At 44.8% G+C, this 27,005-nt stretch overlaps 1 protein-coding gene across 1 annotated transcript; it reads right to left on the reverse strand.

Moving 5' to 3' along the window:
• Positions 1-24,941: 24,941 nt before the first annotated feature.
• LOC118510050 (odorant receptor Or1-like) lies at positions 24,942-26,015 on the reverse strand. The gene is made up of 5 exons (XM_036051439.1): positions 25,921-26,015; positions 25,555-25,852; positions 25,363-25,502; positions 25,092-25,296; positions 24,942-25,034 (listed from the first exon to the last, which is right to left on the reverse strand). Exons 1-5 carry the CDS (start codon positions 26,013-26,015, stop codon positions 24,942-24,944), a joined length of 831 nt encoding a protein of 276 aa, XP_035907332.1.
• Positions 26,016-27,005: the final 990 nt, after the last annotated feature.

The raw sequence follows: 27,005 nt of genomic DNA on the forward strand, positions 1-27,005 counted from the left end.
CCTAAACCTCCCTCCCAAAACATGTTTGACAGAGAACACACAGCGCACGAGATTAGTCGATCAAGTCGAACTGCCCAAAAAAAGCGATCGAAACTCAACGATGCAACGCGTGCTGCGGCTTGCAGCGGTTATCACTTAAGAACCAGAAAACTGCATTAGCCTGCCTTACACGCCATAACGGAATGATTTACATCGTTGCAAAAATTTACTGCATTGATTAAGATGTTTGCACTGATGCCGATGATCTCGTCACGCCGATTGGTTTAGGATTTTAATGGCCATCATCATAAAACCACATGGCTGAAACGCAAAGCCTTTCGACGCTTTTCTCTATTAAACTGGTGTGCCCGAAATATCAATAAACTCACTTTTATTGTTAGCATTAGCATTTGCAAAATATTATATTTCATGCTTCTAATTGATACGGCTGCGGATATACAGGGTGTTCAAGTCACCGGTAATCAAAGTGTTCTTAAGTTGTGTACTAACATGTGAACATTTTTCGGGTCTTGCAAAAATATTAATTATTATTATTACAATAAAAACCCACCCGAATTTTGCATACGAATGGCGTGCATCATGATGATCTGCGCCGAAAAGCATAACCGGTACATCATGAAGCTGGCGTGGGGTGCCTTGAACACCGTAAAACCAAATCGAAATGATAAGGAAAACTGCGTCGGGAGTTTTGAGAAAGAAGGACGCCCTACAGACGATAGGATTGCAATCGCACCGACGCATTCCAATTGAATTTCCCGGAAAAAAGCCTTTAAATTCCCAAGACTCGTGCCCATTGGACTGTTTTATTCAATGCGAAATAGAAAAATTCCATTATATCATCCAGCAACACCAATGTGGAACTAGTCACAAAAATCATATCCGCGTATGCGGCCCTACTCAGGGATTACTCCAGGTTCCACATACTTTGAATAATTTCAATATATAGTATGGTCAGCTAATTTTTCTAAATGCTTAATATTTATTCCGTATGTAACTGTCAAATTTACCTAGAACACCCTGTATGAAAAGGAGACCGAAATTAATTCGCCCAGTGATCTCTCAGTGATCATCTGATCTCAGGAGGACTTTCTATACATTTACGATACATTATTTTCATTTACTGAAGCACTTTATACAGCAAGATGATGTTACACCTTATTAAAACGTTTGCCAATTGTGCTTGCTCAAGAACGAGCACGACACATGCAAAAAACCTTCTCAAAAATATCATCAGAACCGTTCGTTCTTCGTTCTTCTCTCACAGAAACGCACACGCACACAAGCTAACCCGGGCAAGCGCGCTATAAAATAAAAGCATAAAAATTTAATAGCTCATTTATCAGCCTCAAACTCGACTTTTATATCCCGGGCCACAATCGTAAAACACACCAATTTCGCGACACAACACAATGGCCCGGCACGGCATTACCACACACGGCGGCCGCTTTTTGTGGCGGCCTCTCGTAGGGTGCCGTCTACTAAGTCTAGCTGGCCGAAAGGAAGTACCGATCGCTCGGCACAGGGACAACAAAAACGAAATCAAACTGGATTCTGTCCGATGCGTGCCGCCAGCTCCATTATCGGTGGAACAGAATGCGTGGATCGGTTCCGTGTAGCCTTGACATTACGTCACGCCCTAAGGAATTGAATTTTTGCGTTGCTTTTCTAGCGCTTTTTTATTCGAAATTTGTAATGAAGCCAAGTCGTTGACACTTTGTATTAATTTTCAAACACTGAATATATGTCTTTTCTAGGTTCGTTTACTCCCAAATGGAAAGTTTACCCAGTCGTTTAACGACAAAAGTTCACGCTAAAACCACAGCTTGGCCCCACTTGAACTATCGGTCACGTTAGCGCACGGTTTTTGTCGATCGAACCCTCTCCCCGTAGACGACAGCCATTGCCGGCGTGCCTTCGACAGCGTGAGCCAAAACCCGGCGGGAGGACGAAAAATACAGCTACAAAACATTTTCCACGCCACACGGTGACACACACAGGTGAGCGACGAACAGATTTTACCGAGGTTCGTCGCTTACCGTCGCTTACAGCTTGTTTTTGTCCACGACGCCGTCACGGGAAACTCCAAATCTTCCCGGGCCAGTGTGACCTGCATTGATGTACGAACCGGTGTAATCGACAACCTGCAATGCACCACCCCGACAACGGGTGGTGAAACAACAACATCAAACGGCGGCGCCCCGGCTAATCTCCAGCGGGACGACAGCGACCGTAGGGACAAACGGAAAGGAAAAACAAATCATTCCACAAAAATCCAGCAGAAAAGTAGCAAGCCTTCAAGTCCCGCGCAAAACAAAACAAAACCAGCACAAAAACACCGCCCGATCCCTACCTCGCCCATCCGGACATAATTTAGCATGGACGCGAAGTTTGATTTTTCCCTCTGGTACGAATTAAACCAGCACCATGAAGCACGATTTTCCTATTTGAAAAATTGTATTCTCGACCCCTCGGTCTCGGTTTTGCAGCGCACGCGGTTCAACCTGCGCCTTGATAACGATACGATGCGGGGCTTTGGCGGCGGGACGGTGGCTACATTTTTCCTCCCGGATTCGATCGAGCTGCATTTCCCGCGTCGTCGCGCTTTACAAGCGCGATCGGTTGCCGTGTCGTGTAAAGCGAAGCGAAAACTTTCATCTTGTTAACCGGCAATGCCCGAGATGCCAATGGGTTATGACACGGTTTTTTTTTATTTCGTTGGGCTTGCTCGCTGGGGGTGAGAAAGGGAGAGGCAGAGAGAGAGAGGGAGAGAAGGAGAAAAAGTTCTCCCGGCAGTGAACAAACCGGCGCGAACCAATAATATTCACGAAACGCAAACCATTTCTTGCGTTCCCTGAAGGGTGGTTGAGCGTTCGAATGGTTCTTTCGATTGCGCAACGAGTTTTCGGAAAGGAAGGCGTGTGATTGTCATTCGTGGCACATTCATCATCCGTCCGAAAGGGCTGGTGATAGTGAGAACTTTTCAATGGGAAAATGCATGATCGTTTGGAAGCGTTTCGTTGGCTAGTATCCTGGTCACGGCACCAAAATGTGAATATTTATTTTGTCTTTTTATATTTTAATTTTTGATATTGTTGTATTGCTATGATTTGTTTCCAACATTGTAAAACCTCAGGTATTTCACGGAATAGGCCTACGTTAGATTAGTAAAAACTAAAACCTGCACGGCACAGTGATTCATCCCTTGGAGCCATATTGTACAACAAAAGATGACGATATAATTACAGATCCTGTTCTTACCAATATCTCCTACTGGCATTTTGAAAATCTGAGAACCTTAGGAATCTCAAAAATCTTGGAAGAATTTAAATGTCAGAATTCAGAAAACGAGAGTTCTCGGTTTGCCACATCAAGCTTCCTGTGACTTGATTTGCCCCGTAGTGGGCTAGTCCTGCGTACGAGGAGGCGGTTATGGATCGCTATCGTCTATGCCACCGGAACGCCCCGAAGCTACAGCGCCTACAAAGCTATAACATCTTCTCAATTACTACTCCAAGCATCGGAAGCAGGATATTCCTTTAAGCACCTGAAAAGCTATTATAATACATTGATTTCAGCTCCATGTTTCTAATCCCATAATAACACTCAACAATTGTGTTTAATAAGGTGATAAAACAATTTAATTTATGCCATTTTATTTCCCACCTTTGAATCGCTACCCTGCCATTACATCGAAACAATACTTCAACTACAACCGATTCATTGACATGACAATTCATTACACCTAACAACTGCCCGATTACCTGTCCCGATTAGGCTGCACAATGCACGACCCTTGCCGGCGTTGCAATTTTCAGCTCAAGGACATGAATGCAAACCGAACCAAAATTAACAAGACAACAGCCACCGATGTCACCAAAGCAGCTTAGGAAAACGCAACGGAAACTAGAAGCCCTAAGCTCACCTCACTTACACTCGCTTTCCACTCACACACACACACGCGCGAGCGCTCTCACACATGCTTCCCGTCAATTCCCAGTGGTGGTAAAAATTTATGTTTACGATCACATTTATCGCCGTCGCGCACTCGAACCAACCGTCCGACGTCGATAATCATTATGTTAGAAGCCGTTACCAATCAAAGGCACAACGCGCCATTCAAATGGTTGTGGAAAGTGGATTGTAGACGAGAACGGCCGGGAGAACACACACCGGCAGACACACGGTCAGCGATCCTCCATGCACGTGAGGTTCGTGATAGTGGCGCGCTGCACGGTAGCGCTGCACATAAATTGCATTGACGCTTTATGCTGCGATGGCTGTTTAACGATTTTTTCCCCCGTTTTTATTTCTAGCATTGGGGGATTTTTGCTCCCATAATTGGAACACATGCAAACTGCTTCGTTTCCCGGCCCCATTCACTCCTTCCGTATCCTTAAACGTCAAATGCTTTCTCACTCGCAACCACACGAGTCGGTGCAGCGCGAAAGGCTGTCGGATTTGTTTCTGGTGAGCTCCCGGATTGACCGTACCATCACGTCGCGACTCTCGGTGCCAGTTAGTGTGTGGCACGAGAGGTTACACGACTACTTGCACCAGTTTGTCTTAATGCTGCCCACCGATCTCGCCGAGTGCCCATGCAAATGAGCATGGCTCAACGGTAAGCCGGTGGAAGGAGATAGATCAAGCGCCAATTTGTTCCCATAGGCAGCCGATCGCTCGTAACCCGAGCGTAAGAGTGCATATGAACAAAAAGTACCCACAGCCGTGTGCAGACATTGATAATGCAGACAAATTCGAAACCGTGACTGATCGATTGGGAATGATTGTCAACGTTGACAGGTGTTTTTTGCTTTTTATTGCAAGCCAGCCAGCGAGACAGTTTTTTCTCTCCACGACTAATTGGCGTTCATTTATGGCTTTATTGTATGGCGCGGTATGAGCGCGGGGTGACCGAACAGCTAATGGCGACCGAACAGTAAACGTGTAATTGCATCCGTACCAGAATGACCCGGACTAATGATGTGTGGCATAAAAATCGGCCAGAATGCCACTCAGAATTGGATATCAATCATCCTCAGGTGCATGAAATCGAATTGAGGTTTAAGGGGGTTTTGGGTTATGAAAACTGATTTATTATGGATCAGATTGTGTTGTTTGCCATAAAAATGTGATTTATTGCATATATTAATAGATCATAAAGTTATGCATGTGTGTTTGAAGTTGTTGGATCATAAAAAACACGATAATTAACCTGCAAGCCATTATAAAGTAAATCTTAACAACATTGTCAACATACAAATAACATTTTTAGTAAGGAATGAATTCCTTGGCCAATAGTTAAAAGTAGTTTTAAAGTAAGTAAGTAAGTAAGTAAGTAAGGAAGTAAGTCAGAAATAGATAATCTTTTCTGACGCCTACTTATCAATTTTTGTGGCGCCATCTTTATGTCAAGATTAAGATATATTTTCTCGCCTTACATCACAATAGATATTACAAGCTTCCATCTTTTTTGTGTAATAAATGTTAATAAAACTTCTTTATACCTTCTCAAGATGGCCTAATTGGCACGTATTTCAATGAGCAAAAATCGTGAGAACAATAATTCCATTGGTCCCACCGCCCTAACGTGTCCAATGTCCATCCATCTCCCTTCTTCGGTAAACAACTGCATAATGTTGCACAAAAAACGCATCGCCCGGTTTCATCGAGCGAATCTGTCCTCATCAAACAGGAAAAAAGTTTCATTTCGTACTGCATTTATGATGCTGCCTTTGATCTCCCCATCACTCCCTGATCAACGTACCGAACCTCAAAACGAACAAACCTCACAAAATCATTTGCTACATCGAGTTGTACCGAAATCAAGGGAAAGAAGATCCACTCGAATGGTTTCATTACCGGCATCGTTTGCCGGTAGGAGGTGTTGAAAGGCAATCAAATATCAATATTTATGCACCATGAAACAATCCTGTCGGCCCGGTGGCGTCCGATACACACCAACACGGCACGGTATTCGTATGCAAACCTCCTGTTAAATCGCATACCGCGCGAGTATGCCGATGGTCCATCCCAGTCTGCCAATTGGGCAGCAAACGGTTCGATAGTATGGGAATCAGCAGTGCCGAAGCATGGTGGTTTTCCTCCTAACTACTTCCAATAACTTCGGGACGTTCGGGAGGTTGGTTTTCCATTCGTCGTGTGTCATGGGTTTCACGGAATGGTGTGAATGCTAGCCCGATGGGGTTTGAAGAATTCCATTTGGGAGGAGGTAGTGTTGCCGTTTTCATAAATTTAGTACACGACATAATTCACGTACCCTTGCGGTACTTACCTTTTAATGACTTTATTACGAGCGAAAGCCCACAAGCGGTTAGAGGCGAAGAGATGTGTGCTTGCCTGTAGGAGAGAAGAAAATCTTAATAGCACTTCACGCGGAAAACCGCTTCCAGCGTGCCGGTTCGAAAGAGTTATGCTGTGTGACGTTCCTGCTAAATGCTTTGACAGTCTAGTCCTTCTCGCACCGTCCCATCAGCGCGACCCAGCGTCGTGGTTCGGATTATCAAATCTTCACCCGACAAGATTGCAATTACATAAACGAGCGCTAAATGTTAGCCCAAAGCCGTAAATGAAAGACTATAAAAATTAGACGAATTGATTGTTTTTCAACGATGCCGCCGCACCAGATCATCCTTCCGTGCACGACTTTGCCGAAAGAAAAAGGGAAAGGCCCTCGCCCATGAAACGGCACGAAACGAAGAGAACGAAACACAGAACTAATCCAACGCTTGAACGAAAACCTCATCACCAAAGTGCAAACCCGTAAATGAGAGTGGTTTTGCTGACATGGAAACAACATAAGCAGCTCTCGGCCCGCGGTAACCTGTAACCGCAGCTCTAAGCTAAATCGTTTAGGTAAGCGAAGAAAACAAAGGCGAAAAAGCGGTATGGTAGCTCAAAACCCTCCTTTCGGCACGATGCACGAGTTGAGTTCCGGCGGGGTCTTAGGGTTAAACATTTGTCGTGGGTTGTCGTTAAAATTAGCGCTGCTTTACTTTTGCTCCCTCACCGTGACAACTGTTGCACGCGCGCAGGGATCATGGGAATTTGTGTGGCGAAAAACTGGCCTGGAAAATCCTTTCAACTACCTGTAAAATAAACCGATCAACTCACCAGCAGCCAGGTGATAACTTTATTCTGCCCCCAGGATTTGATTTCTTTTCATACCGACACTACTACAAAAGACTGCTAGCCGGCGGACCTGCAGACGACGAACCCCATAAATAATAACAAACAATTTTCCAAATCACAGCACCGCGCGCCATGGGAACACAACAATGGACAATTAAATTAGCCGTGAAGATCAAATTTCACCGCTGCTCGGCGGGATCGCTTTCCATAAATCTCATCCTCCGTTGACTATTCTCAATTGTCGTACCGCACAATGCCTTCCCGGTCCGGCTTTATATTTCACCACAACGGGTAGAGGTTTTGCCTCCCCTTTTGATCGTGCAGAAAGAATAGCTAGGAAGATTTCCTTACAAAACAATAAAAGAGTCGCTCGGTTCCCGGGCCTCATAGTCGCCCGATGAAGAATACTACCAGACATTGCGATTAGATATTCGATCGATGGTAATGTACGATTTCGCGTTCCGATCGATTTTTGCCTGCCTCTTTTTTTTGTGATCTTATCGCAATGCCCGAATCATGCATCCGAATCGGCATCAATGAAAATAAAAAATAATCATGAATACAATTACTATCCGCTCTTCTACTACTAAGCATCAGCATGTAATGCATGTGGCCGCCCGGTCGAGTATTTGTTTCTAGCTCGGGCCCCTGTAAAGCATTATCTTGCTACATCAGCGCCAACAAACCAAGCAAAATCAAACGAACATCACGTGCTAGAATCGGTAACCCGCGGGAGATTAGGTGAAACAAATCGCAGACACAGAGAAAAAAACAAAAGCCACTGCCAGTTGAAAGAAAGCAACGGAAAAGAGCTTTTTTTGCAACAACACAGGAAAAAGCAAAGCTTTTTACCCTTCGATAGATCAAAAGATTGATCGCTATCAGCCGACAAAGATCGGCAGCAGTATTTGCTGTGATGCAAAAATGGTACCGAGAAAGGAACTTCCCTTCCTGATCAGGTGAGGGTATGAGGGAGGAAGGAGGGTGGAAAAGAGTGTTGGCAATACAAATATACTCCCCCAGATGTCATGCACAGCTCATGCAGTTTGAGGCCAAACTCACACATTTCGCTTCGCTTTCATGCTCATAGTCCCACTTTTCACACTACAATCATCACCTTCGCCGGTCCTGATTTGTACCCAGTTTTGAAAACTCTTCATCGCAACCCCTATTTTACCATTTCTCACATTTGTAACTCCTTGCTGCACAACGGCAGGCGAGAAGAAAAAATAAACCTGCAGCACTATGAATGCTTCCTGATGAACATTATGCAGAATGCATCTATTTCTCCGTCCGCGCCCGAGCCAATTCACACTCCCTAATCTCATAAATCATCGATGCCCGTTGTGTCCGTTTTGTTGCATTTGGCTGTTTGTGAGAACCGAGCTGGTGAGTGCATGCAGTGCGAACTAAAGGGTGGTTCCATTATGTCGGAATGAATCAGATCGGTGCGATCGATAGCAGTGCAGCACCGTTGCCTGGTGCGGGACCGCATCGCTGATCAGGGCTTTCGGCGGCTAGGAATACAATGTAAGGGTATTCTTACATACATGTAAGGGGCTGCTTTTACAATACCGGTAGGATGGAATGGTTAGGTGGTTCGATGAATGCAGCGCGTTGTTGATACCCGCCAGTTAAGCCAAGCCCCGTTTACGAACTAGCTTAAGGTGTGAATGAGCTCCGAACGGGGGTTTGACAGGCATGGCATTGGCAAAGCGTCATCCGCATCGTCATCATCCGGATGGGATGGTTTGATCACGACGTAACAGCGGAAGAAGTAGGAAAAAGAGACAATAAAGTATCAGCACAGGAAAGAACAATAAGCATGGCGTTGTAAAAATAGGGGAAGTTTTTAATGCTTTTATCGATTTATGTCGAGCAATTTGCATTTTTAACTTTCTTGAGTGTTATGTACGTTAAGATTTTAATTCAATTAATTTTTGAATGTTACTAAAGGTCTCGGAGTCTCAGAAGAAGTGTTAAAGTCATCCATCATTGAAATTTAAAAAAAAGTCAGTATGAAAAGACTTCAACAGAAATCAAACGGCTTCCTCAGGCTTTAATTTTTACACGGTATGATTGCAGTCTGCTTTAAACTTTATTTGATAAAGTAATATTTTCTTAAGTTAAAAAAAAACTATCAAACTGGTAGTTTCTTTACATGTAATGGTACTTGGTACTGGTACTGACATTTAAGTTTCATTTGATGGATCCAAACCAAGGTATGTAGATATAGAAGGTAGATGGTGATCGAGGGGAAGGGTATTGAGAAGAGTGATGGCAGCGTCGGAGGAGGCGCCGGTGGTGGTATCGCTTGCGATTTTTTGACGGAAAATGCAACCAAATATCGTCAATCTTCTGTGGAACAACATTTGATATGCGAAGATGACCCATAAATTAGCGAAATTGCTCAAGGGATTGAGAATCGAGGCTGTTTGTTCATGTTTGTTGCCCATACCATATGTTTTTGTAAACAAACTCTGACATAACTCGACTAAAATGTCGCCCTGTCAAATCGATAAAAATCCACCTTCTAAATACATACACCTTGATCCAAACCAACAAACCAAGAGCACGCCACATTCCCAATTTGCTATGACAGATAGATTCCTCAACACATTAGCAATGCTGTCACAGTAACTAACAGTAACAACAGTTTACGACGCAACAGGGAAAGAGAAATATCAAAAGACTTCAACAATCGTTCTAAGTGATGAACCTTTCTTCTATAATCTATAACTTGTGAGATTTGAATTGAAATCACATTTTAGCATTACATGATTTCCTGGAATGTTTTTTTGATGAAAATCCTTCAATATCTTAGTGTCTCTACACTTAACTTTGAAACAGTGACAAATCGAGAGTTCTCAATGCCAAAGAGAGAGAAAGAATTCAACCATTATATCAAAAGGCTACAACAGTTGATCTAAGCGATGAACCTCTCTTCTCATTATCTTCGTTTTCCTTGGCACTAAAGCCTCGGGAAGTCAAGGAGTGCCATTTTTGGCTTTCTGTGACTTATTATCTCTTCCGATAATATACATCATTAAAATGAAATTTAAAGCAGTAGATTACCCAGAAAAAATATTTAAGTCATTAAAAACGGAGCAAAGCCGTCAGGCAATTAAATAAAAAATAAATACTTCAGTTATCGATTGTCGAGAATTTATAATATCAAAAGACTCACTCAATAACCACGAACTTCGCATTTCCTATTCAATTTCGTCCCAAAAGAAGTATTCAATAACCATTTTAAAGAAACTTTTTCTTCTAAACATCCAATTACTTGCTCTCTCAAATTAAAGACAACCAGCAACCCGATTGCCAGCCTTCATACCCCCCATTGCTTTCTTATACGGTAACACATCAAAACATTCCTCGATCGATTGCAAATAATTATATTTTCCGACGAATTAAATACTTCGCGCTCACTCAGGACACATTAAGCAAAGCGTGCACTGCAACAACAACCAATCATTACACTTCGTGGACCGGTAAGAGTAAACCGCCCCGCACAAGGAAACACATCGAAATCATAGACTTGAACATGAACCGCTGAGTTACCGCTGAGACCGCACGTCTTTTCCCCGATGAACGATGTACTACTAGCTACATTAGAGGAAAATCACAACGATCCAATGATCGCCAGTGTGAGGAAAAGTCGTGCTTACCATCTCCTCCCGCACCCTCCCGCTTTACCTTCCAAACCGGAGCAGGGCTAAACACAGAAATTATGCTAATTCAATGAATACAAAGTTTCGGACTCACATAATTGAAAGGTGATTATAGACAAATACATATAATTGATTGGTAATTTCCCCGTTTTCAAACATTTTTCCCCCGCTCTGTGGTTGTGGCTTTGGCGAGGCCACTCGCGTAAAGCGCCTGCGGTTTTGCACCGGTGCGGTCCGTCATGTCAAGTCGGCAGTCGGTTCGTTTACCGGCTCCACTTTTTTTCTAACCCCGAAAAAAAAAGCAACCCAGCCTTTACCATCTACTGGCCACCGCAGATTGCTCAATCCTTCGTGAGACGACCTATCGTGCCTGGGCAGACTGACCGTGGACTAGAAAGCAAGCTTCCAACCGATACGGAACTCTACGGTGGGAGATGCTTATTTCCTACGGTCTAAGATGTAGCACTTTGTTGTGTAGCAGTTCTGGTGGCTCACATGTAACGCTCCTTTAAGTCCGCGAGAGCGAGAGAGAGTCCTCTGGTGAACGATGGAAAACGGTCTGCTTCCCCATCCCAAACAGCTTTAAGCGCCGAGAAACGAAACATATCAATAAGAAACTCAGTCAGTCGCGGTGTGTACCAACCGAACCGAACCGAAAGTGCCTCATTCCACCGCTAAACAGCACATGCACGTTTCACAATTAAATTATAGACTTCTGCACACCCGCTCGGCACGCTAATAGTCAATATCAATAGCCCACGAACGAACGAACCCATCGTCAGCATTCCAGCCTCGTTCCAAGCTCGTTCCCATCCGGCCCCGGCAACACGCACACGCGGTCGAGATTTAGATTTTACCCTCAAAAGACTTCCTCGAACAGGTCTGGTGCAAGCGACGAACCTGCCTGATCCCGGTTAACCACACGTTACGGATCGTTACGAAGCTACGCGCGCATACGACCCCTGAGAGATTTTGATCCGAATGGTGAAGGAATTTCTATCACCCAGTCTCAGTGTGCATGAGCCTGAAGTAGCTGTGCATGCAAATGATAGTTTCGTTCCTTTTGGCCAGATGAAGATCCTCTTTCGCATCTTGCCCGGACGAGTACAACAAAGAGAAACCTTTTTCCCGCTTTTAAATTGCTCACCAACCAGCTTCTGGATAGAAAGAAGAAAAAAACTCCAACCCTTTTTCATGGTTCGCATCCTCAAAAAGGAATGGAAAATTAAATAAAAACAACAAAACCAAACTCACACCAGGCCGTTCCCTTCTGGGCAGAAAAACATGTTTTATCAATCAACCCAAAGTGACTTCTTAAGCGTACGGCAGGCAATAAAGCATTTAAAAAACATGATCCCCTTTTTCCACTGGCTTCTTCTGCCTGCCTATCCCATTTTCTTGCGTACAATCGATTACTGTGACACTGCGAATGCATTTAGTATAATTTACACGACAAAACACGGCCCCATCCCCAAACAGGGACAACGTTCGGTCGTAAGGTAGCCGGCACACGGTAATCAAACACGGGGCAAACAAATCGGCAAATTGCGAATCCACACTTGGACAACCCTCCAGGCCTGTCGGAGCGTAATGCTGCCAGCGTGTAACTGACACGTCGGTAAGTGTAGTGACAGTGGCAAACGGAGATGGACGAAGCATTAAAGCCAGCAGGGAAGGAGCCTCTATGACAGGGAAGCTCGGGAAGAAAAACGCGGATGCCTCATTGCCGCTGGGTGTAAATCATTTGTTAGCGGACTAAACATGGATGAATACATTTTCATCCGATTCGGCCTTTTTTTCTTCGATTGAATCTCATTAAAGCTAAGAAAGTATTTATGCTGATTGGAAGAGATGTTGATGAACATTTTATGCTGCTCAACTCGAGAAAAAGATATTGCAAAACAAGAATTGTAAATCTTTACATAAAGGAATAAATGAGTAGCATTAAACGTCGATGAGTTCTTTTTATATGCCGCCTCGATTTTCCGAACATCGCTTACACATACAGCACGTATCATCTTCCTTGTGCCAGGTGCAAGATAAAGCCCCAGCATTCCGGTCAGGAATGCTGTTAATTAGCGGAACGTCTCGTACAATTCTTCGTACCAAACGGTCGGCATCCGCTGTCCTACCGAGAGTGTTTTTTAGCTACACTATGTCGCACTGGCGCACTGTTGCCCGCTTGCAAAGCGACATACCCGAAAGGGTCACCACAACCAACCAGAGGTGATAGGGCAATCGTGTGTCGAATAATAAAACTGACTCACTAAATCGCGCCCGATCTCCCCATTGCGCGAACCCCCCCCGTTTTAGGAACGATGTGTCAGCTGACTCTCGTATTTTCCCGCCATATTTCTATCGCTCACCTCGCCCCACCGGGACTGGATCAGCACGAATTCAAACACAGCGCTAATCTATTCCACGAAAAACGGTCCTCACTCAGCAGCCTGAAAACATTGCGCCGTACGCCCGAAAACAGCAATCGGAAAAGCTAACCGGAGTTGGATATTGGTGGGAATATGGTTGCTCTATTTGACCCCCATATGGGCTCCCTCTACCGCTTATGTGTGTGTGTATGTGTGGGGAGGGTGCAGCTCATGCCGTTCCCCACCCCTCCCCACTTGATACTCTTGCAGATTATGAGATGAATCGTAAGTCCCAACGAGCGAGGATGCATTCGCTTATCATCAACCGTTTTGAATCATCACCCCTAGAAAAGGGGTTGAAGCGGAGGGTGGATGGCGCATACGATCGCATTATGCACATTTATGCATACGATCGATCGATTATGAATTATGGCTTTTTTAGGATGGCTCTACTCCCCCCTCTCCCCCTGGGGTCGCCGTCCAACACGGAAGCTTGCCCGTTGGCTGGGGCTTTGCTACGCTTTTTATTGCTTACCCGGGGGAAAGAGAATCCGGTTCGATGCTGGATATTGGGTTTCAATCGATTACACACACACACACACACACACACACACACACACACACGCAAACACACTCGATAGCACGGAACATCCAGAAAAAATTGAAAAATTATTCATAAATATAGCGCTTCGATGCGACCGTAAGCCAGAAAAGCGGCCTTTTCTTAGCGAGAAAGTGAAACCACCCCTCATGGCTGACTGGTTACCTTCCGTTTCTGTTTTGCGAAAATCTGGCCCATAGTTCTCGCCTACTAGAGTGCGACAACACCCGTTAGCTGAGCCGGGATAGAAGTTGTTCGGTAGTAGAAGTTTTCGATATTAAAACCTCCGCGCGATTGTCGAACCCGCGAGAGCGCAGAGCTGAAACAGTGAGGTGCTAACAGGGTGTAGGAAAAGAAATCATTTCATCTTGAGCATGATTTCGATTTACTCACCCGAGCTACCCTCACCTTGAACCCTCCCCCTGTCTGTCCCACCCTGGTGTCTGCCAAGTGCACGATTCTATTATGAAACGGATCCGTCCGATTCGAGCAGAAGCGATCGCGAAGCAGGATGCACATAGCCACACACACAGCAAAAAGGGGAGGATGGTGGAGGCGAATGAAAACAGTATGTCTGCCTTGATTATGATTATCATTTTGACACGACATACAACCCAGCCAGCGATCGCTAGAGCACACGGAATGAGCGAGCCGTTTTTTGCTGCCCCGTTTTTGCGGATTAGTTGTTGCAGCGACCAACAACAACACAGGGTCGTCTGCTAACGAAAACTCCTGAGGAGTGTGGGGAGGACGGAAAAAGGGGGTTGACAGCTTTGCTAAGCAGTCGAACAAGCGACAGCACCAAACAGCTGAGGCGGGTGTTGTGCAGGAGCTCGCGCACTGGATCATGTTTCCCATGTTGTGCGATGCTGTTTTTGAGCCTCCCCCCTTTTTTCTACTATCCCTAAGCACGAACAACCTACGTTGGTCTCACACCTGACCAATGCCGTTCCTCGGCTCGCTGCGAGCCCCTTAGTAAAGCACAAAAAAGGTGCTTTATCCTCACCTGATTTCTGATAATCACACTCGAACCGAACCGGGGTTCGTTACCAGACTAACGCTCAAGCCACTGCAGCAGCAGCAGCATCAGCGAGCATCAATGGGAGAGTCCACCCATACCGGCGATCACCACACCTGGCAGCGAAACGACCATAATCGAGACATTTTCAACACTTTGCCGCATTGCAAACCCTACAGGTAGGTCCAACTACTAGCCCTTGTTGGTATGATAATTTATTAAAATTATTAAACAAGCATTAAAAATGGCAGACACTTTGTTGCTGACCCGTCCCGGTTGCGCCAAACCACAACCGCTCGATGGTGCGCTATTTGATGTTGGCAAAGAGATTCTCACTATCCTCACGATCCTTACACGTGGTCTGCCTGAAGCGGCCGCTCTGTTTGATGGATGAATCGATCAACACCGAGTGCAGTCAGCCCTTTCGGGCGCAGTCTTGTCCAAGGTTTCGGACTTGATCGTGGTGGTCAGGTTAATGCGGCGTGGGGAGAGAATGCTAATTATGAGCCATTTCTGCCGTCCACTAGCCCACCTTGGAGGCCCCGTTGGTGGGCCACGAGCTAGAATTAGCCACCATTCTGGGGTGGGGACAAGAATGGAGATTAAACGACCAGCCTTGGAACCTTGAGAAGTTGGTGGATAATTTGGATGGTAACTCTTACGAACTAAATCCTATTTATGTAAAATAAAATATTTAGCCTAAGATATTCAAAGACCCATTTCATTCGCTATTGATATGTAATTTGGAACACCTTCATGTCTGGTGTCTTGTACGTCTAATGTAATTTGTCTCGAATAGATGTTTAGCAGCTTCTCAGCACTCAAACAAAACCGATTGGCTCACCTTTTTTTGCTACTTCCCACACACACAGTGATCCACCGACCGATGCGTACATTGTGTACACTTTCGCGGCGCCTCAGCAACAAAGAACTTTGTATTTATTTTCATACTCTTCTGCCATTCCCTATCCTCTCCCGCATCTTCTCGGGACATTTTCCTTGGCATCGTGTCAGTTGCTGGTCGTAAAATCCTACCTTCAACACCCAGCATACTGCTCGCCATCTTCGTCCGGGACGCGCTTTTCTCGCCAAAAACAAAGACACCCTCCGCAAAACCCGAGGACCCTATTCCGCAGCTAGCCGTATTTTTTTGCCTCGTTTTTCGTAGTGGCGCATGTCGCGCGTCCACACACATTCTACGGCCCATCAGTCGCGGTGTGCCTCATTTGTATTCCACCACACCAGCGGCTATCCTGGAACCCCGATCGGTTTCCCTAACGCCCTCGTTTGTCACCCGGTCCCGCTGCCTGGTGGCTGGCATAGCCACCAACAACACCACAAAGCCAACTCGCGAAAGCACACAGTTCAAACAACGAGCTCGAGATCCCACTCGGGGCCTCATAGACGCCGGCGGAGAGAAAACCTCAAGTCGTGACCAAAATTACACATTTAAATTCGAATTAAATTTCCTTAAATCCTCACTCCTATTTTCCCGCCAGTTCTAGCCCGGGACCCTGGAGGGATAACCTCGGCCTTCCTTCCTTCCCTTTCGCCATACCCGATCGCGTCGTGAGCTCATCTCTCGGGGGCTTGGGGCGCTACGGCCGGTCTGTAATCTTCCCGCGATACCTCGCAGGAGGCGGTCGCGAAAACCCATCGGGCCGTTAGGAATCGGCCCGTTGTTGATATATGTACTTAGTCAGTTTAACATAATGGCAGCATCACTCTTCCTTTCTCGCTCTCACTCCCACTCACTCCCCCTCACACCCTAGCCAGTAGATCCAATGGATCGAAATGATGAAAAACGTACCAACTACAAAGCCTCCGACAGTGCGCCCAACGGATGGACCCGAGCTCATCCCTCGGTTCGGTGATTGGGTTTTGGGTGAGGGCTTGCCCGATTTGCACGAGCCATTTCACGAACCAAGCGAAAGAACCTCGGAGTGTCGGAGTGAACAAGCTGCATGTGTCTCTCATTTCAGATGCCTAGCAAACAACAACAAAAATAACACGACCAAGAAGGAAAAACAGTCCTTTCCGCGTGTGATTTCGGTGGCGACCGAGGATTGCGGGAGGGATCAGCGGGAGCGGGAAAATCAAACTATCTTCTCGACATTAACATTACATGGCGTTAATGCTTTTTTTGCCGAGACTGTCCGCGTTCGAGGCTGTTAATATGTTGCAACAGTCGCACGACGCCGATTTTCCAAACAGCCAACGAGTTCGTGGCGTTGGTGATTTTAGCGTTTGGATCGGTTTTTTTTTTTTTTGTTTTCGCTAAAATTTCGCCTGAACTAGCGATTATGCGCTAAAGACTGTGCCGCCGGGTAAAGTAACCAAACACGACGTATAAACCTACCTTATAATTGTGTTGTTAGGGCGTAATGATAGACGAAGCATCGGAAAGGAGTTAATTCTCTTATGATTTGCAAGATGATTTTTGCTGGCGGTGTTTGCGCTTGAACGGATAGTTCAATGCTGTTTGAGTGAAGCATAGAACTATAAAATCTGTGCATACATTTGATTAAGTAAAACAAATCAACTTGTTGTCCTATTTATAAGCAGAAATGTTGCTGAACAACTTAGTTTTCTCTGCAAGACTTTGCTTTCGCTTCCTTTATGCACGATTCCATTTAATGATTGCAAAGTTCCACAGCAATCTTATAATATTTCTCAATTCATTTAAAACATACTAAGAAGCGAAAGAGGTCTCAAATACTCATAGCCTCTATAAATAAACGATGAAAATTTAATAATAAATTTGAAACATTCTTTTGAGTGATTCAAATGTTACATTACATGTATCATAACCATATATTATCTCTAGCTTCTCTGGATAAAATGATGTATTGAATATAAATGAATCTTAGAGTTGGTTATCACGGAGAGTAAGTTGGATCGGAGGGTATATATAACTAGGATATTAGTGTACAGACAGAATTGGTTGGCTAATTAGATTAATTCTTAAAGATGATGTTTCAAGCAATTTAGTCAAGGGAGCTTAAAAAAACCAAACCAAAACAGGTCGAGCTCGTAGTAAAAATAAAGAAAGAACAGCTGGAGCTTATTCTCTTCTTCCTTGGCACTACAGCCTCGAGAAGTCTCGACCTGCCATTTCTGGCTTTCTGTGACTTAATTTTACCCGTAGTTAAGAAGTCAGCCTTACGTACGGGGGCTGGAGCTCATAGCAACCCATAAAAACAAATTCAAAAATGATTTATGGTGAACTCAATGTTTAAAGGTTACCTCTTCCTGTCGTTGGTGGCTTTCCAAACAATACCGCCATTCAGCAATTAAAAATAAGCTTAATATCTCTCGCGTAAACCAATATTTCACTTCCTCTGATAATCATTTTCCCCCAAAAAAAGCTTCCATAAAACCCATCATAAAGATCACCATTTCATGCTTTCGCGCGAATCATCACGACCCGCTAGCCGATGTTTGATCTAGCTTCTCCAACTTACCAACCAACCATCCCTCTGCACACGCAAGTGCACACCGACTTCATTCTCGACCCCAACGGTTCGCGCTTGATCGATATAATCATCATGCCATCCCGGGCTGCAGCAAACAAACAAAAAAAACTGACATCACGAAATAGAGAAATATTTCATCGGCCAGTTTGGTGCCCGGCAAGTCCCTCGCCGTCGTCGTGACACGCCGACCGAATGTGTCGAACGGTGTAAATTGGCGGTGTAAAATATTTCTCCCCCTCACACAAAAACCCACCCCTGTTTTTGTTTGCTTCTCCTTCCTCTTCCTCTGCCAGCAAAGGAACGGAAAATCCGATTCCGATTTGCACGGTGCACTCCCACGGTACCGAATCGCAAAACCATAACACATACAGGCCTGTAAGCGAGCAACAAAACCGAGTAAATACACGAAATCACCACGATCGATGATATTCCACGCTCGATCGCTTGGTTTAGACGATCGCATGCACCAGTACTACATCTTCTTCACGTCTGGCAAGCCGCGCAAGCACGCTGCCGGGTTAAAACCAACAGTTTAGGCCGAAATGATAGGGGTGCCCCGGCTTTTTAAAGGGGCCAGCGTGTGTCCAACATTTTGTTGGACGCGAGCACCGCGAAACACTTTCACGACCACGGGAATCGGAACAGAATCGGTTTATCAATCGATTCACAGGCCCACAGTGCCAGTGTCAGACGGGCGAACGCTCCTTTTCCAAATGCTGGGAAATTATTATTATTACACTCATTACAACGCCCCAACGATACCGGGGCGAAACGGGAGGAGGACTTCTTCGAGGAACGAACACGCTTACGGACAACCGCATAGAAAGTGTAAGCGTGGGAGTACCGGCCAAATCGATCGGAACCGATAATTTTCTGTAAAGCGAACCGCAGAAGCATCAGCTTTTGGTCAAGAAGAACGCAGACACACCGAAATGATATCGTATAATTTAACGATGCGCGTATTTTTGTGCGCCAACGACTTTTTGGGAGGCCTTGTGCTCGGTTCGGCTGGACGCCTAATAAAACGGTACCCGTGGCCACGGACCGTGTTTTCGCGGGCTGCGTGAGTATTGCTTTTTAATGAAGATATCCGATAGTTAAGTGCTTGTGGGTGATATTTTAAGCCGTAATGTGTATTTACGTCTTTATTTGCGCTGTATTGTACTGGTTTAAGTGACTTTAAACAACCTTAAAGAATGATTTTTTAGACTCTTTTGGCCTCTTACGCAATTCTTCAAAGTATCGGACTTTAAATGCGGACCTCTGTAAACAGGATCCAGATTCGATTCGGTGGCCCACTTTCTCGGTGCCATACAATGTATAAAATCACGCCGCTCTCCCCCGAAATGACTTTAGCACGATCATACAATTAAACAAATCGCGATCTACAATAGAATAGCTCAGAGCTCAAGAAAACCCCATTGCCTTAAATTTGATGGGTTCGCCATTCTGCTCTACTCTCATTTCTTCCTATCGCAAAACCCTTCTAATGGGTAATCGTGCTACACTCTCTAATGAATTTTCCGACCCCCGAAAAAAAAAACCAAACGCCTACTCCCAAATCCCGCTTCTCAACACGGGAAGTGTGAGAAAAGTAATTCATTCGTTAGGTTTCGAACGCTTCACCAGCTATTCCACCAGCGCACGAAACGTACTTTGTCCCCTCGCTTGGACCAGGCGGGTTTAACTATTTTTCAATATTTATTTTAATCATTAACCTTCCAGGTCAAACAATTACCCGCAGCCGGCGCAGGGACGATTGGATCGGAGGGTTGGCACAGACCGCGAGACCACAACGAGACGTGTTTTCCAGCAAGCGACCATAAGGTACCCCGATATGGTGATGAAGGTTTTTGTGTTTCACAACCGTCACAACCGTTGCAGCTTGGTGCAAGTGCAACGGGGGTTCGTTGTTTTCACTTTCATCAAGGAATTAGAGGGAATGGTGGGTATGGTGCACAGCTGGTACAATGAAGAAAGTTTGATTGATGTTTGACTCCGGCTAGTGAAATCTGACCCATCAGGCATAGAATCGACAGTTGAAATGTAGGATATTCAAACTTGTCTATAAGACATATCAGAATCCTGAGACTCAAAACTGATATAAAAGAAACAAATAAGACCTCGATATCTTCGCTTTAGTCTCAAATCGATCAAACTTTCAATACTTATTTGAAAGAATCTGAAATACAATATCTGAATTGAAACCTCGAATGGATGTCTAGGCGTACCAAATACTGTCTAGACGTCGAACAAACTATCATTCTATTGATTAGACCTTAAGATCGGAGACGCTGAGACTCCAAACTGATATAAATGGATTAAAACAAAGACACTCTGTATAACATCTGAGGTCCGTTCTGATGTTTCAGGACTGCCTCAAGGCAAGCTATTACCAAGCAAACCTAGCTAAGTATTCTGTGCTGACAATTCTAAAGTATACCAGGTTAGTATCACATGTAACATACCTCCTTTATTTGTCTGTATATTTTGCATACTCTATGTCTGCGAACCATAGACTTTATCACCCTTCAATATCGTTTAACCTGAGCCCTTGTGCAACCTGAGCCCCTAAGCTATATTTAATTCCTCTATTTATAACAACCCATAATGCATATCCGGTCCATTGGAAAACCCCATCCAAAATATACCAATAAACAAAATTAGACCCCGAAACCATTCGCTTATCGCCTTCACACACTCAACAACTCCCATCAACTGTCGAAGTCGGGCGAAGAAGTGAAAGTGTTAGCCGGAAGCACGTGTGCCTGTTTCCCAGATGCATCTCTGCCTATTGTGTGCAAAATCTTCACCAACGCATCATCAAAATTCGTCCACCCGGTCAACGAACTATGCAAATCGGACTGATCCACTGGACACTGGTTTACTCGTTTTTCTTTCTGGAACGCGAACAAAAAAATCGCACAACCGCACCCTGCCGAGGATGGGACAAGACAAGTGGATTTTAAGCTTTATTTCCGACACCAACCAGCAAAAAAAACGCCAAACCTGCTACGACCGTATAACATAAACGCACCCTCTCATAACTCACCGGAACGATTTTTTACGATCAGCGTTTGCATCGGCGCTGCAAAACGAATCTTCTCGCCGATGATGCTAGTCCAGCATTCCGAGGCCTCCGAGTCCTGCGCGAAAAAGTGACCTCAAAGCACGAAGACCAGCGAAAAAGATAACATTCAACCAAATCGATTCACCGTAAAAGATGCCCAAAACTGTATGCTAATGTTCGCTGTCCCACCCGGACGGAGACGTGTTGCGGGAAGAAACATGTCCACACACGCGAGAGCTCAAGATGCGCGTTCCGGCAGCAGTCGAAGGCTTTCCAAATCGTTTTTTGAAAATCGAAGGAAACACGTTCGGCTTGGTAGAAATGTTTAATCCAAATAAATTTGAAACTCCACCTTTCCCTGAATTCCAGGCCCGCCTTCCAACACCACCCAACTTGCGCCAACCTGTCAGTTTTGTGCGGTTGTGAAAACCGATTTTATTTTCGATGATCGTTTCCCGTCCCGGGTCGGTTCCCGGCGAGCATCGCAACTTCACGCAAAACCACGCACCGCGAGAGGTCCTCAAGATCAAAAGGTACGCCATGTCTGCTTCACGATTGAAGGCCTGGCCGAAACGGATTCGAAATTAAATTCAGCCGACTCGGAGGTCGGAGAAAAGCGGCGAAATTTTCATCCTCCCGAAACCCAAAGGCACCGGACACACATTCGCAATGCAATGCCCCGGTCGGAGCTTCCGATTGCAGTAGCCACCGCCTGTGGTAATACGGTACGCTGGATCGCGGTTTCGCGCCGTACCGCAACTTTACGGACAGCAAAAATCGTAATAAATCGTGAAAAGCTTGACCTCTTTCGGTGACCCATGTGCCATGGTGGACCAGTTCGCATCGCATCTCTGCACTGCAGCTGGATTCGCGGCAGAATCCAATATTCGATTCGTGCCCGACGAAGGAAAGCAAGACATATAGACAGAAGACAGGGGAAAAAAAGCTCCACGCTGCCCAGCTTATTAGCGCAATGCCCCAATGCCCGAAACGAGGTTTATGGCGCTCCGTGGCGTGACGATTGCGCATTGAAACGCAAGATTCAAGTTTAGTTTTATTATTTCTACTAAACGATTCTTGGCAGCCAGCGCTGTTTTTTTTTCTCTTTTCAATTTAACCCTTACTTTTTGTGCCATTGGAGGTAAACCAATGATCACACACATTTCGGAGATGAATCATGGATCGTGCGCGAACCAAAAAAGCGAGCAACAAAATCATAAACCTCATTGCTGCTACTACTAGCCCTGGTGCTGTTATGTTATGAAAATGATTATCAATTATTTTACTCTGTACACAGCGGAGGTCACAATGTACCACGGCGTAGAATGCATCCCAGTAAGCAAGGGTACATGCAGTTGGCAAACAAAGTCACAAATTATAGGTGCGCCACTTTTTTATGAATATTATCGCTCGTGAGTAAATACTTATTAATTGACAAACTATGGAGAGGAAACAAAACGAGTGCACGGACCATGACACTCATCGGTCGATTATGAAATTTCACTGCACAGCAACGCACGATCTGCGGTTTGGTGCGATCGTTCGTTTGTTTTTTTTGCAAAGGATCGTATAAACTATACCCGGGCGGTTTGCACTCGTTATTACTGTGATCGAATAAAATAGATCACGACCAGGGCGCGTTTTATTACATGACAATGTTTTTCACAAAATCGTTCCAGGGTTTCTACTCACGAACAGCGAGGAACTATTTTTATAAAGTTATCATTAAAAGTAAGGGCGTACAATTTACTGCAGTAAGCGATCTTCGGATATAAACGTTGTGTAATATTTACTTGGACAGTTTTCCAACAGATGGCGCTACTTTCAATGATAATTCCAGTTCAATAGTAATCCAACTATACAAGAACCTTATTTAATAATAAACAGTTTAACAAATTTTCAACATGATTTTCATGAAATATTAAACATTCTTAATACGAACACAGGTTTCTCACCATTTTGCTCAACTCCCCAACCACCGTTACGCTAGTGCCGTTTTGCCCGGTTGCACATTAATCTCAGCGCATGGCGCTTGTCACACAAACGCAGCAGGGAAAACCATTTCCCGCCGTAACAAGCTTCCCTGATCAGCTTGTAAACGTTGGCCTCCCTGCTGCCGATGCCGTGCACCGGGTCAGAAGGTGCCATATACCACCACGATCCCGCCGTACCCAGCCGAAACAGCAAACCACGGAGAAAGAAAAAGAGAGGTTCGAAGGGTTTAATCGACAATATTTTCCGGCAACCTGCTGCGATCGGTTTGCGATTGAAAACGCGGTGTGCCGGGCGTGCTGTATTTTCTAGCTGAATTTTCCCACTGCTTGTAGGCAGAGAGAGAGAGAGAGAAAGGGAACTACTCTTGTAATAGTTCACTTGTAGAAAGCATACAGACAGCCGATAAGCCGTGGTAATATAGCAACAGTGCCAGTCCATTTCGTTGCTTTCCAGTGTAGAATCCTCGCAACTACCGACCCGTACACGAACCTCCAACTACCATCCGAGGTGCGATAATCAACAACTTAACTTCTGCCAACTTTTTGCTGCCAGCTCGTGCCATTATCCCCTGCCTTAGGTGATACTGTATCCGTGGAGACTTTTTTTTTTGTTGCGAACTGTTCAATCTGATCGAAACACCAGCCGAACCAGCGGGCGAACCATCTTCACTCTGTTCCACTTAAGGTGCCGCTGGCAAGCTGATAATGGGTAAGCTTTTCCTCCCTGGGCCGGGGGGGACGTGTTTTTGCTACCGTACCCGGTTTCTGTTACTTCGACCGCGCGACAACTACACGGAGGCAACCCGAAACACGGAAAACTTGGGGAGAGTTTGCTTTATCTAATTTGATTTTTATTCTCTCCGAATGCCAGACCTGCACGACTTTCGTGTTAATCTACACCTCGTCCTATCGGTGCAGCGACATTTTGCACCAGCAGCATGGCGAGGTTTGGTGAGAAAAGCAAAATGGTAGAAACGGCTTTGACTTCTGCTTCATTATCGTGGCTAGTTAGGAGGCACAGGGAGCGCACTCGCAGATCATCTCGATTAGTTTTTCTTTCTCTACTTGAACCTTGAGAGATGTTTTTTTACATTGTATTTTAATGTTGAAAGAACAGTTTTAGATACTGAAAACATTTTATGTATTCTTCATAGAGCAACAGATAAAAAATAAGACACATATTTCTTGCTTCGGCGTGACGTTAAGCAGCGAGGTGGTTAAATTATTAATTTCTAACGATTTTTAAATCCAAATAAACAATACTAAGCTTCCATGAAAGCTAATTGCAACACAAAGAGCTCAATATTTTGCTATCGAGTCGGAAAGCCTCGTCTCATCCAATCAAATCTAATCCGTCATCGATCGTAGGACGGCCAGGTAAGAGTACGATGTTTTGATTATCTGTAAAACTCAATTTTATAAAATAAGCATACTAATAAGCTTTTAAAAAAAGTACGCCCTCTTACCGTTACGAAGGTTGCCATGCTTAGTTCGATCGTAAAAATCTTCTTAGCACTACAATGTATTCCTTTTGCGGTTCTGAAAGACATTGCGTCTGATGTAGTGAAGATGGGAATATAGATCTAAGCCGACTTACAGTTGTTGGAAAGCTATCAGAAGCTTCCGTGTCCTAATGTCCATCGCTGGGTAGTTCATGAACGCCGTCGCTTGATGAACCTTTTGAGACTGTTAAATAAATTACAGTGTTTAAGGTTATTTCACCCAATAAAACAATATCCTTACCATATAGTTAACTTCATTTCCAAAATAACAATATTGAACGACCTGTATGATCAAGCATATCAAGTACGTGAGCGCCCTGATCGTTTCTGTCGTTGTGTTCACATCCGTAAGCAGCCGAAACTCGGTAATACACAGAATGAACACGGAGCAATAGAGTTGCAACAGCATTGGTCCACTGAATAGCTTAAGTACGTCTCGCAGGAATCTTGAAGATCAGAAAAAAATCTTCAAGTATTTTGAAGTACGAATCAGGTTAAGTCAGTATACCCACCCAGTAATTTCCTGATGAAAGACGATACATCTCAAGAGTTCGTTGTAAACGTCATCCTTCGAATTCTTCTGATCAGGAATCGTTTCCACCGTCGCGAGTCTCTTATCATCACTCGAACCTCTTAGTTGTGGATGTCCTACCTGCATTTGAAAAGGTTTTTAAATCATTGAAACCCATAAACCCTCATCATACCTTCATAAGCTGTATCTGCAAACGATGCAGATGAGCGTTCGTTAGGGCCAGCAGTGCAGCAACCAGCGAGTCCCACGAGATGTTAAAAGAAGCGTTTAAAAACATAGCAACAAATTGGTAGCCGAGCACCATTAAAAATACCCCGTACGGTGCGGTATGATCCACTACAGGCCACGCCGGTACGAGCATGATGGTGTAGATGCACGATATTATTAGCCACTTGGTAACTAACCCGTCGGAGAAGATAAAGTACAGCACCCAGAAGGTGGTTGTCTTTTTGCGTGCCCGTTCCAGTGGACTGCAAAATCCGGAAGTTGGGTTCAATATTTTTCCTGCCCCTCAAATCGTAATATCTTACACACTCACTAATCTTCTTCGGCGGTTCGAGGTTGGTAGAGTTCTCCCTCTAGCCGACGGATAAGCTTTTGTATTTTAAACACATTCTTGTAGAAGAATTCCATCTTCAGAATGAGTACCAGTTGAGTTAGGAGAATAAACATTCCCTCAAATAATTCCTGGAAATTCACTTTCCAATGAGCATATACTAATAATATTTTAAGGAACACTCACTTCTCACCTCACGGGTCGTCACGGTAAAGTTGTAAGCGACCTGTGTCGCAGTACAAAGATAGATAAAGAACATCCGAAACAGCACTCCTTTCAAACGATACCACCAGAGTGAGCTCTTCTCCATACGCTCGTCAGGCCATGCATAAAAGATGCCAAAAATGAAGAAAATCATACGAAGCGAGGGAAGTAGCTTTATCTGCTGTACTTCCCGAGTTGTGAAGAACTTTTCCACTCTGGAATTATTTTGAAGATGATCAAGCGAGTATTTAAAGAACTTTTATGTGTAATACTTACTTCGTCTTCCAAAAGAAAATCCTCGCCATGTCTGCACACGTCAAGAAAATAACTTCAAATGTCCGGAACGAAGCCTCCTGCCACACCAAGCTCAAGTGTCACCAATTTAATCGGCCCTTTTGATCTATTGATCACCTCATTTACACTTAATAATTCATTATCCTCGGCTTGGCCGCCCGGTGTGAGCTGTTACACTTCCGCAAGCCGATTACTGATGCATATTTAACGAAGGTATTTATATCACTTAAAGCGATTCTTCAATATTGTATGCACCCCCCCAATCCTTCTCGTCTCATCACACGGATCCAAATCTCCACCAGTGAGCCTGCTGTGAGCTTTAAATCAATAACCATTTACAAGCATGTCAGCAAAATGAAACGACTTCTACCTGCCTACCTGCAAGATCAACTCTATCAAACTAATTGATCGAATTTTACCAGCAAAAACTAATCGACCCTTCGCCGGTACATTGGTTCGGTGGGAAAAAAGCAGACCCTTTGCCTCCAGATCTCACATCACCTGCACGCTACACGGTGGACCGAGGCACACCACACGTCGGGGTTTGCCTGTCTGTTGCCGACACGCCA

This window comes from Anopheles stephensi, chromosome 3 (assembly GCF_013141755.1).
Source record: "Anopheles stephensi strain Indian chromosome 3, UCI_ANSTEP_V1.0, whole genome shotgun sequence".
NCBI lineage: Eukaryota > Metazoa > Arthropoda > Insecta > Diptera > Culicidae > Anopheles > Anopheles stephensi.